Raw genomic sequence first — 19,471 nt, 5'->3', positions numbered from 1 at the left:
TATAAATATAGTACTTGCTTCAGTTGTCTTCAAAACCTACAGTATACTGCTTTGTTTTGTTTTTCTGAAATGTCTACAGAGGTGAAAATGTTTTTCCAGTTAGGGGTATGCTCACGTACAGGCTTGTCTTATTTTTTCTCCTTTATGTTTTTGTCCACAGGGTGCACCAGGTGAACCTGGTCTGTCCATCATTGGACCAAGAGGTCCTCCTGTAAGTTTCCTTACTTCTTTCAACACATAGTGGAGTGTTTTCAGTAGACCTCTGCCTCACACATCAGCTTCAGAGACACAAACACACTCCTTGGACTTCTGTTTTCACTTCAGCTGATTAGACTAAACTACTGGAGAGACTTGCTCTTCCTTTGCTTTATGGGGTACTGAGCTCAGTTTGACGTAAGCCCAGCCAAGGTGTCTTTATTTAAAAGTGGGTGAATGCGCCACAAATGATAGGATAATGCTATATAATTACAGACTGTGTGGAAACAGCAGCATTGTGCATTAGGATTGGAATTAAGAGTTGGCTATGGGTTGGACTATTAGTCATGTTTGTTTTATACAGAATCAAAGTGAGCACTTCCATTCAGAGCTGCTTTAGGTTGGTGGGAATGGTTTAGACACCAGTTTTTAATGGAAGGCCAGATTTATACAGTCTTTTTTTGCTCTTTAGCTGTAAAAAAGAATAATGCAGCTTCATAAACTGCCCAATGTATCCTTAAAAAAAGAAGAAATTCAAGAGTCTAGCCAATGTAAGTGGAGCACACATCTGTTTTTCTAATTGATGTTATTGTGATCTGTACTGGTATGTGCCCACTCTTCCTGGATGGTAATAGGCAGCTATAATGAATAACAGGCAGAAGAGAAGCTTTGCACAGTAGGAGCCAAGTTCTAATCTCAGAGAAGCAGTCAGTCAAAAACACTTTGGAAGCTAGTTTACCGCAGCAGGAGAGACTGACATTAGAGACTCCAGTCCTGACCCGGAGATGAAACAAGGGACTTCATTCAAAAGGAGAGGTGGGAAAATGAAAGGAAATGACATCTCCTGCAAGCCAAGGGCCTTGATTTCTTCACCACATTGTCGTACCGTCAGGTCGGACGAATGTGTGCGAATATATTTTCCAAAGCTTGGTTAAAACTGGCAGCAAAGCTGTTTAAGAAAATACACAGAGCAGGTCTCTGCTTAGGAGAAAGGATGCTCTTTTTAATTTAAGACAGATTCAAAATCAGTCACATTTTAGCTGAAAGTCGGTGAGTCAGAAAGCTGAAATAAATCCACTCTTTAGCTTTTCCTGGAAATTTAGAGGCAAAGAATGGTGGTTCTACAGTTAGTAAGCACATTAACATTGTTTTTTTTCTCTGTCACACATCTTTGTTACATCACAAAGACACGCTCCTATTAAATATACTCTCCAGAGCCCTCTGCAGCACCCCTTGTGTCAAAATCCATTTCACTAGTTAATGCATAAACAAAGCAGAGGAACTGAAGGATAGGAAATGTGTCTGTTCTCTCTGATCTGCCTTTTTAACACATTTTGATCCCAGACCCTCAGCGGTAAATCGTTGCTTTTCTTTCTCTCTTTAGGGACAACCGGGTACAAGAGGATTTCCAGGCTTTCCAGTGAGTCACACTGATACATCAAATGATGCAATATTTATCCGTGTTACAGCTGTAAATGTTATATATTTTAAATTAAACAAAAAAAATCAGCAATGAATAATACACATAGAGTAGCCAGAGATGCATGAAAGCATGGCTGAGGAAGAAGAGGCTGCGGATAGTTGTTTGACCTGCCATCATGTTTCAAATAGAGCATGTGTGGAGAAGTGTGAAACCAGAGATGAGACCACAACGTACTGCTGCACAGTTTGTGATGTGTTGTAGAAGGAGTAGAACATTGTGACATGTTTCAACTGAAACACTTCATCAGTTGATATTGTCAAATAAAAGCTGTCTCTTAGCTTCTATGAGAGGGTATGGAACTAAAGGGTTTTACAATCTTCACCTTCCCAATTCATTTGAACATTTTTTAACTTTGAAATGAATATTTTAAAAGAAAAACAAAGCTTAGTTAGACTAACCATCAGAGTTGCCAGATAGGAAATGATGAAATATCATACTGCTGCTTTAAAAGTAGTTATTTTGACTAAAATTATTGCATGTATAAAGTCAGGGCGCAGCTTCTCACCCAGTGAAGAGAACATGTGCACAGTAAAGAGTCGGGGTTACCCACCCGGTCATCACACACATCTGGTTGGATCAGACAACAATTTGTGGAGTTTCATTTGAACATTGTTGTCTTTTGATAACAGAAATGCCAAAGCAATCCAATATTTGGGCTTTTTAAAAAGTACTTTGTTATTATTATTTTTTTTAATTAAAAAATAAAACATTTAATAAACAAAACTAAAATTTCAACACAACACAAAATCATTAAACGAAAGGGAGCAGAAAGAAGAAAAAAATCTTAAAAGTAAGTAAGTAAAATTGTATTTATAAAGCGCCTTTCACAGAAATGGAATTCACAAAGTGCTGAACAATAATCGAACACAAATAGAAATACAGAAATACTGGACAATTACATTACAGATGATCAAATTCTATAATGATGTCTGCCCCATTTAACAAAAAACTAAAAATTTCAAATATCTAATAGTAATAAAAAAGATTACAACTACACAACCAGCAGCTTGTATGAATGCCTATTATGTATTTTCACATTTCTTAAAAAAATCAGATTTTACCAATCTTCCAAATAACTTAGTTGAACAAGCATTTTTATAATTGTTAACCAAATTGTTCCATATTCCTTGAACTGAGGTACATCTCTCTTTCAAGTTAGTTTGGATTTTGGGTTTCACAAACATTTCAAATCCTTTAAGATTATAAATACTTTTACTCTTAATGAAATTTGATTGAATATTCAAAGGTAATGTGTTTTTATGAGCCCTATACATAATTAGCAAAATATTATAATCAACCAACTCATGAACCTTCAACAATTTCAACTGACAAAATAATATATTTGATGGAAGATATACTATTTCCTGGCTACAATCCTTATGGCTCTTTTTTGCAAAATAAAAATAAACTTTGTAATTGTTTTACATGCCTTTCCCCAGACATTAAATCAGAACACATTAAACATCAGACAAAAAACATCAGACACATTAAATCAAATGTGGAACAATTATTGCATTATATAATAAAAATAGTGCTTCATCATTAAACAATTCCTTTACCACATATAATACTGCAATACTACAAAGTATTTTTGCTTTTAAGCAATTTATATGAGACTTCCAAGTCAAATTTTGTCAATGACGACACCCAAGAACTTAAACTCACTGACTGTATCTCATCACCCTCGACTCTAAATGAAAGATTGACCATTCCTTTTCTATTACTGAGTATCATATAATTAGTTTAGTCTAAATTTAATGATAATTTATTAAGCTTAAACCAATTTTGTATTTTTACAAATTCTGTTTGCATCATTTCCATCATTCGCTCTAAATTTTTACAAAAACAAAAAATGTGGTATCATCTGCAAACAAAACACATTTAAAGAACCCCGACATATTTACCAGATCATTTACATATAAGAGAAACAACTTTGGTCCAAGCACAGAACCCTGTGGAACTCTGGCCTATAATATCACCAAAGTTAGGTCGTACATCATTTATTTGAACAAATTGTTTCCTGTTTGTCAGATAACTAGATAACCACTGTAAAACTGGACCTCTCATGCCATATTTGAACAATTTTACAGAGGTAACAGGGAAATGGGTCTGTAGTTGGTAAAGTTAGATTTCTCATCATTCTTATGAGTAGGAATTACCTTTGCTGTTTTCATGCCGTCAGGAAATTTCCTGTCAAAAACTAAAAATGACAAATGTACTGTATGTAAACAGCTCAATAACATAACCCATTATTTCCTTCACAAACGTCATGTCCATGTCCATCCAGTCCTTTGACTTTTTGTCAGCAAATAGTTTTTTTTACCATATTCATTATTTCTTCTTTGTCAGTTCTGTCAAGAAAAAAAAAACTGTTGGTACAACCCATTACTGTATGAGTTACACTATCATTTACATTTGCTATTTTAGCAGCAAGACTTGGGCCAACATTCACAAAGTAATAATTAATTTACAATTTCATTCTTCTCATAGATTTCATTGCCATAATGCACTTGTCAAAACTTAGCATTTCAATATATTCAGATTTTGCCCTTTTTTTTACAGGGACTATTGTCTTGAAATATTTTATATTTTTACTCTTCTTGATTTATATGCACTCAAAACTCCTATTTTTTCTGTTTCCACAGGGTCCTATTGGGTTGGATGGCAAACCAGTGAGTTTCTTTGAATCCCTGTTGAAAAGCATAACTAATGGATGATTGAGTGATTCTTCATTGCCCAGATTCCTGTTTCCTGTATTATTGCTGAACATAAATAAATAACTAAAAAATACTGTAATTAGCATAATTAAACTTCACCGATGTTTTACGGCTGATTAAATGGTAAGGTTAAACATGGTGTGGAAATTTCAGAGAAGTTATTTTATGGCAACTTAAGAGTTTTGAATAATTGATTGGTTTATTTTACTACCTGCCTCTCACTGTTTTAATGTTTCTACAGGGGCTAAATGGACTAAAGGGAGACTTGGTAAGTATTCCTTTCATATGTTCATACTGTAATTAACATGTTGATACTRCAGTTCCAAGTACTAAAAAACATAGTGGTGATCAGCTTTATGCAGTACACTTAGTCTGAGACGCTTGTTGAAGGTRAAACATGGAGAACTATGTGATTTCTCAAAAAGTATTTTTGTATTTCCACTAGMTTGTACCCCACCTTGTACCCAGTGGTTGCCATTTTGTACAAAGCAATTATGATTTCGTTCTCAGCAGTTGACTGAGTACCAAAAAGGTGTAAAATGAAAATGTTTTTACTTACCATGTGCACCGCCCTTCACTCACATATGCATGTTTCAATAAAGGCACCAGCTCCTGGCAGTCAAGCTGTGCTTTAATTCAGCTACTATACATGGAATCTGATTATTTTTGTAAGGATTTTTCATGATARCTTGTAAAAACAAAAAGTGCTTACACTTTGTGGCAACAATTACCAGGATGTGTGTAACGGCTCTGTCATGGTCCTTAAACATCTATGTGTCAGGGAATGAATGGATGCACCTGTGTAATAATTTCAATTATCACATTTAGTTYATTTTTGTTGATCGCAAAATAAGAATCCCTCCTCCTTCGGTACAGCTAGAAGAAACTTCTCCAACTCCTGCAATCACGCAGTTGCAGAAATAYGTGTCAGACTGCAGATTTACATGAAATACAGAAAAAGAACAACTTGCCCTCCCTGTGATTTTAGGTGAATAAATTTTCAAATTATTATAAAACTTAATTTCAGTAGCACTTCAGTTAAAAAAATGTCTTTAGATCAATTTTATTCAGAAAACATAGAGTGTGACAGCCTCTAACACACAGACCTGACTACAATGCTGTCACATTATTTAAAAATGTGTTTATCTTTAATTTAAAAGTGCATTCCAGTAGATTTAACCATCCATGTTAGGGCAACTGCCAAGGTGGGGCTGAACAGGGTAAAACTGGCCAAAGCAACTGTGACAGTGAGTAGAGAGCAGAGACTTATGAATTAAAGTTATTCACCCAGAAAGTAGGGGTGCATGGTAAGTAAAATGGCAAACATATAATTTGTGGRAAAGACAAATTGACCTGCAGCCACTGAATCCACTAATCAAAGATAAGTGCTGACTTCTAAACTGAGTTGCAGAGTAACTGGTTTAAATTTGACTACATAATATTATAATTTAACACTTACTTACCTTTTTTGGTATATTGACCTGAGACCATTTGTTTTATATAAATATAAAATAACTAAACTAAACAATACCAATTTGAATCTAAAGTCAATTTCATAACAAAGGTAAAGCATAAAATGACTTTCACAATCAACTACATATAAATTTACTGTTCCAAGGTAATGAGTCTAAAAAAACTCCCACTTTTGCTCAATAAACTTGTGCCGACTTCCTTTAGCTCATGTAAACTCCAACAAAACACACTAAATCTCCTTAAGAGGAAATAAAAAATAAAAAAACAAAGATTAATGGCCCTATTCTACTCTTAAATGTCACAGAATGTTGAAGTGGGGTTTAAAGAGTTGTCTTGTAAATGTGAAATGATGTTGTTCTATGCACAATGTGGAGCTTGCTCAGTCTGTGAGGTYACCAGCATGTGGTGCCTTGGATGTGTCCTACTGGGTCCTTTTCTAGAGTCCATTAATCAACCAGTGGCTGACTTCTGACAGCAGCTTAAACTGGGTTCACCTATAGGATCGAATGGGAAGTCAAACTGTGTGCCTACGTCTCCAGTGCGTGCAACAGACTCCCGAGGCAGTTCATTTATCAGTTTGATTGATACTTTGACATTTGACCATGTAACTCATGTGGCTTAACTGCAGTCTTTAGTTTATAGAAAGCTGCACAGTAAAAAATTATATGTTTTAAGACAGACCTTGTTGTTGCTCTCCTTTTCAGGGTCCTCGTGGTCCTAAAGGAAACCCAGTAAGTTTGTGGAGTCTGTTATCAAGCCTGCGATAGTTATCTGCTTATCTTTTCGTTGAACCATCCAGGCCTCTTTTATTCACCTTGTGTGTTTGTTTTATTTTACTTTCAAGGGAGAACCAGGACCCAAAGGGGAGAAGGTGAGTTATGCAGCAGTTTGACAATCTGCCAAATAACAATAAGAATGAAAACAAAGGAATTTGAATAAARCCCCCATAAATTCTTGTCTAAAATTGAATTTCGACTCACAATTCATAAAAATAGAATTCTTTACCTATTAGTGTATTTATTGTTTTTCTTCCTGTTTTCTTCAGGGTGTATGTGGAGACTCAACRCACCGGGTAAGAAAATTTAATTGGGGTTGTTAATTCACTCGTTAGTTTCACAAGTAGTTACCTCTCAAATGGTGTGTGTACAACTATACTATTTAAACACATGAACCTGTGTTAATGTCAATGTCAAATTACTTTTGACATTTTATTTTAATGCCAAAAAGTTTTGGAGAGGCAGTAGACGGAACAACCAAAGGTGGGTGGCGCAGCATTGGGTACCACATGTGGAACTCTTCAGGTCTTTGGCTTGCCGTCTCTGGGGTTTGGCCTGCTGAAAGAAAAAAAGGTTAATTATCGGTGGCTTGTTGGACCGTACTGTCAGATGTGATAAGAGCCTGTGTGGAGCTGCCAAGACTAAGAGTCTCCTGTGTAATGGCATATTTTCAGACGGTTAGTCTATTTTCAGCACAACATGGCCCTCTGGTTGTTAAACTTTTACGGCATTGGTTGTTTTTTTTTACTAAGTATTTGCTAACTATTTTAAAAGCCACTGAAAATAAAAGTGAGACGTATGACTCAAAAATAATGCTCAGATATGCATCTCAGAATAATAAATCTGTCAGACGAGATGAATTTAAATATGGGGAATTAGGAAGTGAAAATAACCAGAGAACGATATTTTGATATTTTTAACTTGCACAAGTAAATCCCCTCTTTCTAGAAGTTGTGTGCCTGTTGGATTTGCTTTGCATACACTTTTCAGARCCCCTGCAGCAATCTGTTTGGGAGGTCTAATCCCTACGTCTGCTCACACTCCAGCCCTCAATCCTGTAGTGAGTCTCATGGGGGTTTAGGGGGAGGGGTGCTGTTTGCAGGGGTAAAATTTTCTGCTTTCAAAGAGTTTGCTATTCTACAGGAAGCTTGCAAAATTAGCAATCTAGTGTAAAACATTCATTTCATCAGTGCAGAGCACGGCTTACCCTAGTGTTAAAACTGGTAGCTAATCTTGCTCTGTTAAAAGTGTTAAAACGACTAACATATCTGCCATTTAAATGACATAACTCAGTTGAAACTGGATGACTGTTTACTCATACAGAAGGAAGAATGCAAACATGACAATTTGCACTTTGATGGAGAGATGTTTGGTAACTGTACTGGYAACATTGTGCACATTATCTTTATTAAAACTATACTCACTGAAGAAACAAAAGTGTACCACCCTGATGGGATGGCCTAATGTGGATGTAATTTGGTCCACATGCAGACCAAATAATTCAGGTTTTGAGGAGCCGTCATGCCTGAAACAGGCACTAGAGGGCAGGTAGCATCATGAACCACAGTGTTATCACATTTGAACATTCAACAGTCAAAACAGTAAGTGAAGGTCATCAGATACAAAAGATGTCTCATAGACTCATTAGATAGCATATTGTCCCTGTCACCTAAGACTGACACGCSATGGAACCATTGTTGTAGACTGGACTGATGATGATATTGTATCATGTTCAGCAATAAATATCACCTCTGCATTACCAAAAATGACCATTGTGTTACAGCAATAGAAGGATAGGACCGATCTCATTAGCGATGTGAAGAGTCAGACCAATGTTATCCTAACATACTGGTGTAGGGAGCTGTAACATATTCAGGAGATGTCTGGTTTTGATTTAGGGACACTGATTGTACAGAATTACATGAATGTCTTGTACCAGCATGTCTCAYTCCTTACTAATATAGAACCACAGTACAGTATTTCAATAACTCAAATTTATGTAGGGTAAAAGAAAAATCTTGGTGAACCTGAAGGTCAGCACAGTGTCCTGGGAGTGTCTTGAGGCATCGCCATCTGAAAAAAGGCACTGTAAAACCAAATGTTACGACACCACTCGATGTGATTGATGCCTGTCATTGGTTCACAGAGCACATGTGTATGAATAGCCTGAWTCAGGCTGTAATACTCCTGTAAATGGTAAATGACCTAAACTCATATTAAGTCCAAGGACTCCAAAGCATTTCACACTACAGTCATTTTCCCATTCATACACCTTCACTCTCTGATGGTGGYAAGCTACATTGTAGCCACAGCTGTCCTGAGGGACACTAACAGAGGCAAGGCAATACACCGGTGCTACCAGACCCTCTGACCACCACCAGCAAGCAATGTGGGTGGTGTCTTGCCCAAGGACACAACMACTGAAAAGGATGGAGCTGGGATTTGAACTGACAATGCACTGGTTGCAGGACAAACCCCTACCTCCTGTCACCACTGTCATCCTGCAACCAACCAGGTCCCTTGATCTTTCCCCCCATGTGTGGGCTCAGCTCAGATCACAACTCTGACCCAGTAATGATCTGCTGGACCCCAAAGGACCATCATTGGATTGACTTACTTCAGGGGAGGATACAACTGTATGACTTTGTTCAGCTGCAAGCCACCTCTTGTATCAGACCCAATGAGGGGCCATACCCTACTGATATGAGACATACAATTGCCACTTTGTTAGTAATTTCATCTGAAATTGTAAGCATTGAAATAGTCAGATAAACTTTCAAGTTAATTTCATTTCAACCACTGCTTCTGGATGCTTAACTTTTAGTTTTGTTAGTGAGTATAATTTTAAGGTAGAATTCCAACTAACATATAATTTACATTTTTACCAAACTTAAAATGAGACCAAATTGTAAATCAAGATCACAAAAGGGTTTCTGGTTTCCTGTTTTTTTTTAATTATTATTATTGTTGTTCTATATGCTGTTAAAATAATCAAGTCCAGTGTGTATTCCAGCTCTGAACTTAACATGCAAGGGGTTACTGTGCATCCTTTAAATTCTAATATGTGAAAAAGAAGAAATCGGTTTCGACCAGTATATTCAAGGGGGTTGTTAAAATTTCAAGTTTCTTCCATACCACCACTGACTGAAATGACCACTTCCCTCAAATATAGGGCCACTTTGTCCAGGACCTTCCTCTGAAAACCCTGGCTGCCTTGCGTTCCAGTCAGGCTCTGATGTTAAAGGTTTGTGGGTGCCAGAAACACCCTGCAGGGGGCATCACCAAGTCGTGCCGCAAAGAGAGCCATTGCCTTGCTTGGGCAAAGGCACTCCTCATTTCCTCTGCTCTCCACCATCAAAAACATTAGCAAATTTTAAAATTCTGGCAGTTGAAAATGTTACTGTTTTTACTTTTTTTCTTACAAATTGTTTTTTTTTAACATCTTCATCAGTGTAAACACACATAGGGAGTTATTACATGAACATCTTTGCATTTTTATTAAATCTGCAACATCCCGTGTATTTTTTAATCAAGTATGGTGGATAGCTGGAATTGATGAGGGACAAAGCAGCACACTTGCCCACTTTTTCCAAATCTACACCCCTAATTATGTGTACATATTTCCATAAAATTTGCCCTTTTTCAAATTTTAAATCATCCAGCTCATCCAAGCTGTAGAATCATCTTTTCTATTGAAAGAAAACAAAAACAGTGAAAGCAGTGTTTACATTTCAATTTTTGGCATTAAAAAATTGTGGAAATATCTACACTCTGTAAAAAGAAGGCAAGTCGCCTGCAGATGGAACTACTTGGTGTCAGTTGGGAAACATTGCAAGCACTAAACAGGGTTTTACCTGTGCCTCTGCTAAACCTGTATCTGATAATGCTGGTCATCTCAACAGAAGCGGCGTATTGTACAGACCTGTGTTGGACAGATGGCCTCAGTAAGTCTGGACAAACTCTACAACCATACTGCTGTACTCTCTTTGTGGCAAGACTGACGCCTACCGCTGCTCTGCTGCAAGCTAAGGGTCTGGGTCTCTCTGAATGGGGATGCTGGTGTACACATTTGCTGCAAGATCGTTTGTTATAAAAATATCATGCTAGAGAAATTTGGTTTATTTTTAATTAAACATTAAAGTATGCCAACATCCCCCTTAGCCACTCCAACCCCTTGGTTTGCTGTGCAGGTGCCTATTTTTTGTATCCTGTTTCTTTCCAGCTTTGTTTTGTTTTTCTTATTTGACTTCCCACTTCCTGGCTTTTCATTATCATGTTCTATTTCTCTTTTTCTTCTACACCCCTCCCCCTTTCTTCCCTCATTTTCCCGGTTCTTTCCTGTTTCCTTTTGTCTGGCCTCCTGGCAACCTTTGCCCCRTGACTTTTTTGCAATGCTGGCCACCTGTGCTTTGTGACTTCCCTTGGCAGTATTTGCCCATCACCGTCCGCAATATGCCCTCAATAAACCCTCTAATCCTAAAACGCCTCAAGGTACAAATTCTCTCCACTCCCTTTGGCCCGCCGTACGGATGCCAGCTGACAACATCTGTCACCAAAAACTTCCCAACTCTGCTTTGCCATCATGCTAATTAATCAAACTTTTGGCTGCTGCTGCTTTTGAATGCTTATAATTAGGACCAAAAGTTTTCTGTCAATGATGCAAATATGAAAAGTGTTTTTTTATTGAATTATATTGGCATCAACTATTCCTTGGAGGAATGCATACTCGTACAAGAGATTTGAAATAAAACCATCTTATGTTGAGAAATAATGAAACTGATGGTTTGATCAAAGCTTGAACTTAATGTTATGCCCAATTTATGTGATACTAGAWGAACTGTTAGAGATTTATGTATGGGTTATAAATGCCTCTTATCTCTTACCACACCCAAACTTCAACTCGATATCTGTCATACATGTCAACCCCTTCGGACGTTTACCTATATAATGAGCCAAAAAAAAAGGATGAGAAAGATGGTTATTACCATTGATGTTATTTATTGATTTTTCAAACATGGTTCTGACATGTTAAATAAATTTAAAACAGAGTTTTGGATTAAAAAATGTGGGCAAAAATCCATGTGGTTGTTCTACACATCTTTATCCCTGCAAAATGATGGAAAATCCGTGTACATTATGGATAATCCGTACAACTTGACATGTATGATCTGTAGTTATAGCCATCATTGTGTCAGCTAAGGTTGATTAGCTGCTGCAACCATCTTGAATAGGTTAGACTTTAAAAGGCAGCAGATGTGCATGCAATCATTATTTTCTGAGAGTTTCATTAAAACCTGTCCAGTGGTTAAAGTATTTTGGTAAAAAAAAAAAATACACACACATAAACTAATTACACGCACACATTGGCACAGGCAAAAACATTACTGACTTTTCTTAGGATGGCGAGTGTTTATTTTATTTGCTAACTTTATTTAGTTTAATGGGTTAATAGTTAACTCTCCAGACTTCACTGATGCATTATCTACCCCAATCTCCATGCCTCTCTTTAATTTAGAAAGATAAAAGAAAAAAAGTTGTAACTTTCTCAAATAAATCACACTCATTAATTAGTATTATTAATACAACTAAAGGGACAAAAGCACTAATATTAATGACTTTATCCAGCTGCTCAATCGCCACATTAATGCTCCCCAAAGAGCTGCCTTTGTGTAATTAAATTAATAGTCACATGTAGCCTGAGTGGCTTTAAGTTTTTACAACTTAATAAAATGTGTGATGAAGCCTTAGAGTGCTGCAGTTTGACTGGAACCAGCTGGCCACTCGGGCATCTGCTCTGTTCTGTTTGTCCCATTTGCTTTTGTCAGAACAGCATGTTTTATGATTTTCTACAGGCAGCTGAAGCCTAACCTTATTAGTGTGTATGTAGTCCTCGAGGAAAACCTTAAAAGGGATAAATCCATAGGACTTTCACAGAAACGTGTTCTAACAGTGGTGGTTGAGTGAAAGCAGTTTAGTGCTTTGCTTTAGGTACTTATCTAAGTCAAACCATATGTACACATTTATCATGGTCTGTAGCATAATTCACAGAATGTAATTTCATTGGCTTCTCCCTAAATGATAGATATAATGATGGATATATTCATATATAGGCATCCTCTCAATAAAATACTGGCTTTTTTGCAATCAGAAAGCGAGATTTATGAGTTGTAAAAGATGTGTAGCCAGACTTTTTTCTTATTCCCAAAGAACAGGCAGCAGATTCAGGATGTTCAGCAGCCAGACAGATTGGTTTCAGCTGACAAGACGTATTTATTATCTTCATGTCCTGTGCTTATTGTAAAATGCCTTTTACTCTAGTTTGTTTAGTCTTGGCTATGCTTAAATATCATTCCCAGAGCTTTAGCTGTCAGAAAGCGGTCTTCTGAGGAACCACACACAGATCTGTAGCCCAATTCAAAGACGCTTCAGACAAGAGCAATGCCAACATAAGAATTATTCAATCCAAAGTTAAAACACAATGACGGATCATTATATGTTAAACCAATGTGAATTCAAAGGAAAACCTTTGCGAAACCTCTGACAAGACGCTGAAAAAGGAAGATTTAGGATCACTGCCATTGATTAAAACTCGTTAGAAAGCAACATATGTCAGGGTCATGAGTTAACCAGGTCCTTGGTCATCAGCCATGGAGAGGAAACTGTCTGTTTTTTAATTTAACATTTTCCAAATTGTGAGGGACCGGTACAAGCTCTCTTAGAGACTGCAGTAAAATTCAGAAGTTTGAACTCCTCTATTATCAAGGGACCCAACTTGGTAATGCAATAGGATGAATCAGGCTTATAAGTGTTTATAAATGTGTCTGGCTTTTCTTTGAAAGTGATCGTGCCTAATTAAATGATGAGTTTCCAGGTTCTGAAAAGGACGAAGGTAACAATCCATGTATGATTCTTTCTTTGGATTTGCTGTTTGAAAATAAAACAAGAACAAAATGAATAATCAGATGTTTTTCATTTTAAAACTAAATCAATAAAATAAAAAAAGTTTCATTGTATTTTATTTTGTTTACCGTATTTATTTATTTTATTGTTTTTTTTTTTCATTTAAATGGTTAAAGCTAAGACAAGCTTTATATTTTGTTAGTGCACTACCACCGTTGGAACTGGAAATCATGGCCTAAACTCCTGGTGCATTAAGTTTTCCTTCAGCACTTTACCAAATCTCACCATGGATATTTTAGTCTTATTTAGAGGGGGTTAAAGCATCTCACTGAGTRCTGATGATCTTACTGTGAACAAAATTGTTTTATTATTCCAAGTTATGCGGTGTTTGAGTGCAGCCATTGCCAACATTTTTAGGAATGGTTTCCGTTTTTAAGACGTCTTCCAGCCATTAAAAACTCTTCTTCTTTGGCGACTTCTGTCATTTCTGGCATCGCTATAAACAGCAACAGTATTTTTTATTTTAGATTTAGATAGCTGACACAAAATGTTCACACGAACTGTTAAAACCAAAAGTTTTTTTTTTGTTGTTCTTGTTGTTGTTCAGCCAAACTTTTGTAGTTCTAAACAAGGGTTGTGTCAGAACCCCCACAGTTGTGTTTTCCTATAGTCAGGAATGAATGTTCATGCTCCAGCATCATAACTGCTTGCCTTGCTGCTGAGCTAACCTTCATGTCTGCACCATCCTCTCCCTGCCTTCCTCCACCCCAACGCCTGCTGCGTTTCCCGTGCCGTGTTGTGATGTTGTGTTAGCATGGACGCCAAAACTTTCTCCAGGATGACAGGTTGTAACTCAAGGTCTCTTAGCAGGGTGAACCTGGAGTGCAGGGACCCCCAGGGCCTCCTGGACCCCCTGGACCTGCAGGTACTCCAGGTCTTGATGGAGCTAGTGGCCCACCGGTGAGTACTACCCAGAACAAAGATGTACAACATTAATAAGCGTTAAAATCACAAAACAAAAACAATGACTGACAACTTCTCTTTTGACAAATGCCCAGTAGAAAAATCTAAGTGATTATACACTTAGACTGCTTTTACCCAATGCTGCCAATATATGAATATCCTGACACATTCAGACAGTTCTAGCTCAGGGGAGTTTAATCCTGTCCTTAAGGGCCACTATCATGTATGTTTTACTTGTTTCCCTGCTCCAACACACCTGATTCAGTGATTTAATTACTTCTTCATTTCTACAGAAGCTTGTTACATATCAGATGTGTTGGGGCAGAGAAAATTCTTAAATATTCAGGAGAGTGACCCTTGAAGACCAGGACAGGATGCCCCTGGATTAGCTGTACACTTCTTTTTTAACAACCTTCTCAGTTTATTTGACTTAGGCTAGGGAAACTACATTCAAAGTGCACCTAAAATAACCCTCAGTGCCGCTCACAGTTTTGGACAAATTCCATATTTAATTTTTTTTTCTTTACAAATCATCAAATGGAAACAAGCCACCGTGCTGCCAAAAAGGCAAAAATCCACTAATTGCAAAGAGAAAACTATTAAAAACTTGGAAAATTAGGAAAACTCCAAAATAAACTGATTAAATTTTCCTAACCACAGTCAATAAAACTGAGGGGAAAGAGTGCTGACTTAACAATAAAGACTGTGGAAACTGAATTTTCAGTACAATAGGAGTTTACTCTATAAACCGAGGAGACTGATTGCTGAATAAACTCATGCAACTCAGTAAACTGATGAAATAAACAACAGACAAAGGAGGTAAAACTGAATGCAAAGAATAAACCTTTAAAATGAATAAGGACTTGTTCAGTGGAAACATAGGTGATTTATATTAAAATATGCACAAAGCAAACTTTTGCTCTTAATTACATCATTAAATCTACATTAGCAGCTATTTAAATACTAGCTGTGACAAAAGAGATGGGTTCCATTAAGACCCTAAAAACTTACAATTGTTCCTGACAGTGAAAATATTTTTGAAATGATTTTCAGGTTTATGTAAACACACAAACATCTAACAGTGGTTCCCAAACTTTTCAGCTTTTCACCCACAAAATACTAATAGCTGTCACGACTAGGTGGTGAGGAGAACCCAAAATGCAGGCAGGCAGGCAGACCAAACTTAAAGTAATTAAAATGACTTTAATAAAGAAAAAAGCCAATGTGGTGGCAAGGTAACAAAACAAACAAACAAACAAAAAAAAACTTGGAGCATGAGGTGAGAACAAACATGGGTAAGCAATGATCGGACGCTRAAGTGATGAAGAGAAGATCCTTAAATACAAACAGGGCTGAGTGGAAGTAGGAAACAGCTGGGTGATTACAACTGAGGACAGGTGAGTGTGGCAGGCTGGAAAAATACTAAGAAGCTGACTGAGGTAAACACGGCACAGGAAACTGAAAACAGGAAATGAGAAAACAAGACAATACCAAACAATGAAAAACAATCTGAAAAATACTACCAAAAATAACCAAAACACAAGAATCATAACAGTAGCAGAGACCGGTGCCCCCAGCTGTTGTTGGATAATAAATATTGTTTTCACGTCAAATAAACAAGATCATAGTAACAATATTTATTACGCAATTTTTGTCCATTTTGCATACACTAACCTTACTTTTTTGTAACAACAAAGGCAAAAAGTTGTTGTTAGTTGTCATTTTTTAGTGTAATTTTTCCAGGAAATATTTTCAGGACCCCACAGTGCGGTCCCAACCCCAACTTTGGGAACCACTGGTCTAACATACCTACATCACGTTGAGCATCTATCATCTGTGTTTTCCTCTTCTTCTTCAGGGTAAACCAGGGGAGCCTGGCAAACCAGGAAAAGACCCAAGGGTAAAATTTGTTTTCATAAAACCATCCTCAACTTTTCAAGCTTCCTCATGTTTGCTTCTCTGACTTTACTTTTATTTTTATATTATCTGCAGCTCTTACCTGGACTGAAGGTAAAACTATATATACATGTACTTTCTTTCCTCAAAGAGTAAAAGTAGAACATGGAACGCCTTGTTCAGCTTCATCTCGACTTCTCACCATGACTTTAGAGTCAGCCAAACACACTCAGGCCCAAACATAACAAGCCTGTTTGGACCCAACCTGTCCATACCAGCTCCACCTACACAGCACCAGAGCAGATATATGTATAGTCATGGTTTTTTTAATAAGGAGAAATGTAAATTTGGAGGTCAGAACAGTCATGAATAGATCAGGCGGCAGGATAAGCCTCAGTATAAGGAGTGGATACAGTGGATGAGTTATACTTTGTGGAGGACAAGACTTCTGCTATGCAACTAAAAATCTCCCTTTTAACATTTTCCCCCTTTTTGTAAATCAAGGAGCTGTTGTAGAATACTGAATAAAACCATAAATAGGGAAAATCTATAAACGATATATGTAAAAAAATGAAAACTCAAACATTTCTCTTTAAAAGTGCTTCATCTAATAAAACGTCTGCAGAATTGTAAGCTGCAACAAGTTTTAGTTTTTTTGACAAAGCTGAAAGCACCTGTTTCTTTATTTTGATAAAAAAATATTTTCTGTTTCTTCAAACTCAACAGGGGGAACCAGGTGTTCCAGGACAAAAGGTGGGCTTCTTTCTGTGTTTCAGTTTTGAACCCCGTTGTTTTCTGTGCGGTTTGTAAAGTGGTTTTATAGGGTTGGAAACATTTACACATTCAGTTTTTACATCTCTTCTCCACATTTTTTTCTAGTATTTTTTTCAGACAGTGAGTTACAATCTAAAATTAGGCAGATTCATGCAAAATAACGTTTTTTAAAAACAGCTCACTGATTTTTTTTCTTCATTTTTACATTCTCATGTTGGACAAGGAGGTGAAGTGCAACAGCCTATCAGCAGGTGCTTAAAAAAACACAACTTCTAAATCATGACATACAACAGTGAGCAGGAAAATCAGCTCAGATGATCATTAAATTGAAACAGGTGAGCTAGTTATAAATGAGACACAGGTGAGTGGAGCTGAAAATTGAAAGGGAACTGAAGATAACAAGGAGCAAAGAAATAAAAATAAAGCAAAGTAACTCTAAAAAACTCAACTGTAAAATAAGCTCACCCCTAAAAAAAGTTAAAAAAAAAAAAAGCTTCTGTTTTGTTTTTCTTGTAGTTTTAGTAGTAGTAGTCATAAAACTTCCCACAGTGTCCAACCAGAGATAACAGAGACAGTCCCTCATGTCTGGCTTCTTGACAGTAAAGTATAATGATGTCTAATACTTAATTAAATGACTCAGTGTGTGACAAACATTGGATACATTATGGTTCTGCTATAATTCAGTTTTAAACAGAAAAATCATTTTTAAACATCCATTTATTTATTTTCTTCACCCACTTTTTCCTTTGTGGGTTGCCTATCTCAGTCCACCCTGAACAGATCCATCACAGGGCCCATTTTAAAAAGAAAAGAAAATAAGTAGGTCCTSTGGACGGGTTCTTTTTTCATGAAACGTTTCGTCTCTCCTCTAAGAGACTACTTCAGTCTGTGGAGTTTCAGCTGAAATCAGCCTTATAAGCACTGCCTCCACATGGTGGACAAACAGGTTGGTCATATGCAAAAGAGGGCCATCAGCCAACCAATAGGTTATTAGTGCCTTGATTATTATTCGCATTGCATGTGAACAAACCTTGTTTGTTGCCCTACAGACTTGTTTATTCCGCCTTTTGTTTGCTCTTAAAAATTATGTGAGTCAAAATAATAAAGTTTATATTTTTGTGTTTTTAAGGGTGACAGAGGCGATATCGGCCCAGCAGGTCCTGAAGGCTCAAAGGTATTTATTATTACAGTGTTGAAATTACATGCTTTTTTTTTTTTGGTTTACACTAAGATTAAAACTCAATAAACGTAAAAAAAAAATGTTTTAACATACCATTCAKTGTTTCATTCATTGCCTTCCAACTAGCCTTAAAAAGTGTTCCCAATTAAGATTTCATGAAAAATCTTTTAAAAATACAAAACAAAATCACACAGTTGTTGGTCCATATGTAGTATTTATTTGAACCAAAGCCTTTAGAAAATAAATTGAAATGATGTTGCAACATCTGAGAGCTGGCTGGGTGGTTTGCAGGTCCATAAAAAAACGTGTTGAGCTAAACTCGGTCTTCCTCAGAGTCGCTGTCAGCTGTGGTATCTCAATGTCACAGTTGTTAAAACTGAATTACGATGTTCCATGTAGTCTTTTGAGACCTAATAGCTGTGAGGTTTTCACAGGAATGGGATGTTCACTCGGCACATTGATGAATTATTGTTTGTTTCTTTTCCTTTGTGTAACGGAGGCTTCTGGGCTATTTTTGCAAGTGTTAAAACAAGAGATATAAACTGCTGCTATGTGAGCTGTAGGGTGGTTAGATCAGGCARAGGACAGTGGATAAAATGTGAATTTGATGGTGAAGCATTATAAGTGTATTCATGTCACCTTTCAAGTGTGTTATGAGCTTTGTGGGCAATGTATTGGAAACATGTAGAAAATAAATGGTCTCATAAATAATTGCAGTTGCACTAAAGGTTAAAATGCAAATTTTGCCTTTTGCTCAGGGAATAAAATCAAAATGAAAAACAAGAATCGCCACACTTTTTATTTCTAATGAAAAAAACTCCTACAGTTGAACTTTTAAAGCTGTTTACAACATTTGTGATAAAACGGGGACCTAAAAATATGAGCATCTGCAACCACATTTTTGGTTGTGACATTCAAACACTGAAAAGTGTTTATTGTTTCATTGCATAATGGGTTCAGTAGGACTGAAGAGATGAACAAAGCACACACACACACACACACACACACACACACACACACACGTTCTGGCAAATCTGTAAACACGCAGCCTAGTGGAGCCAAAGCTGCTGACCAGCATCTATCAAAACAAAGCACACACACACACACACACACA

General features: G+C 36.9%; 1 protein-coding gene across 1 annotated transcript in view; it reads left to right on the top strand.

The window, feature by feature from the left end:
• The window catches only part of col13a1 (collagen, type XIII, alpha 1), a 150,233-nt gene that overhangs the window by 87,467 nt on the left and 43,295 nt on the right, over nucleotides 1-19,471 (top strand). Inside the window, exons 7-19 of the mRNA XM_014002722.1 lie at nucleotides 161-211; nucleotides 1,580-1,615; nucleotides 4,324-4,350; nucleotides 4,637-4,663; nucleotides 6,573-6,599; nucleotides 6,713-6,739; nucleotides 6,914-6,940; nucleotides 10,547-10,588; nucleotides 14,412-14,504; nucleotides 16,366-16,407; nucleotides 16,500-16,517; nucleotides 17,130-17,156; nucleotides 18,307-18,351. Coding sequence (XP_013858176.1) covers nucleotides 161-211; nucleotides 1,580-1,615; nucleotides 4,324-4,350; nucleotides 4,637-4,663; nucleotides 6,573-6,599; nucleotides 6,713-6,739; nucleotides 6,914-6,940; nucleotides 10,547-10,588; nucleotides 14,412-14,504; nucleotides 16,366-16,407; nucleotides 16,500-16,517; nucleotides 17,130-17,156; nucleotides 18,307-18,351 — 489 coding nt within the window. The remainder of the gene's footprint in view (nucleotides 1-160; nucleotides 212-1,579; nucleotides 1,616-4,323; nucleotides 4,351-4,636; nucleotides 4,664-6,572; nucleotides 6,600-6,712; nucleotides 6,740-6,913; nucleotides 6,941-10,546; nucleotides 10,589-14,411; nucleotides 14,505-16,365; nucleotides 16,408-16,499; nucleotides 16,518-17,129; nucleotides 17,157-18,306; nucleotides 18,352-19,471) is intronic.

Source organism: Austrofundulus limnaeus, unplaced genomic scaffold (assembly GCF_001266775.1).
Source record: "Austrofundulus limnaeus strain Quisiro unplaced genomic scaffold, Austrofundulus_limnaeus-1.0 Scaffold0, whole genome shotgun sequence".
NCBI classification, from domain to species: Eukaryota; Metazoa; Chordata; class Actinopteri; order Cyprinodontiformes; family Rivulidae; genus Austrofundulus; species Austrofundulus limnaeus.
Note: the sequence above shows the minus strand (reverse complement) of the source record. Positions and strands in the feature narration are given on the sequence as shown.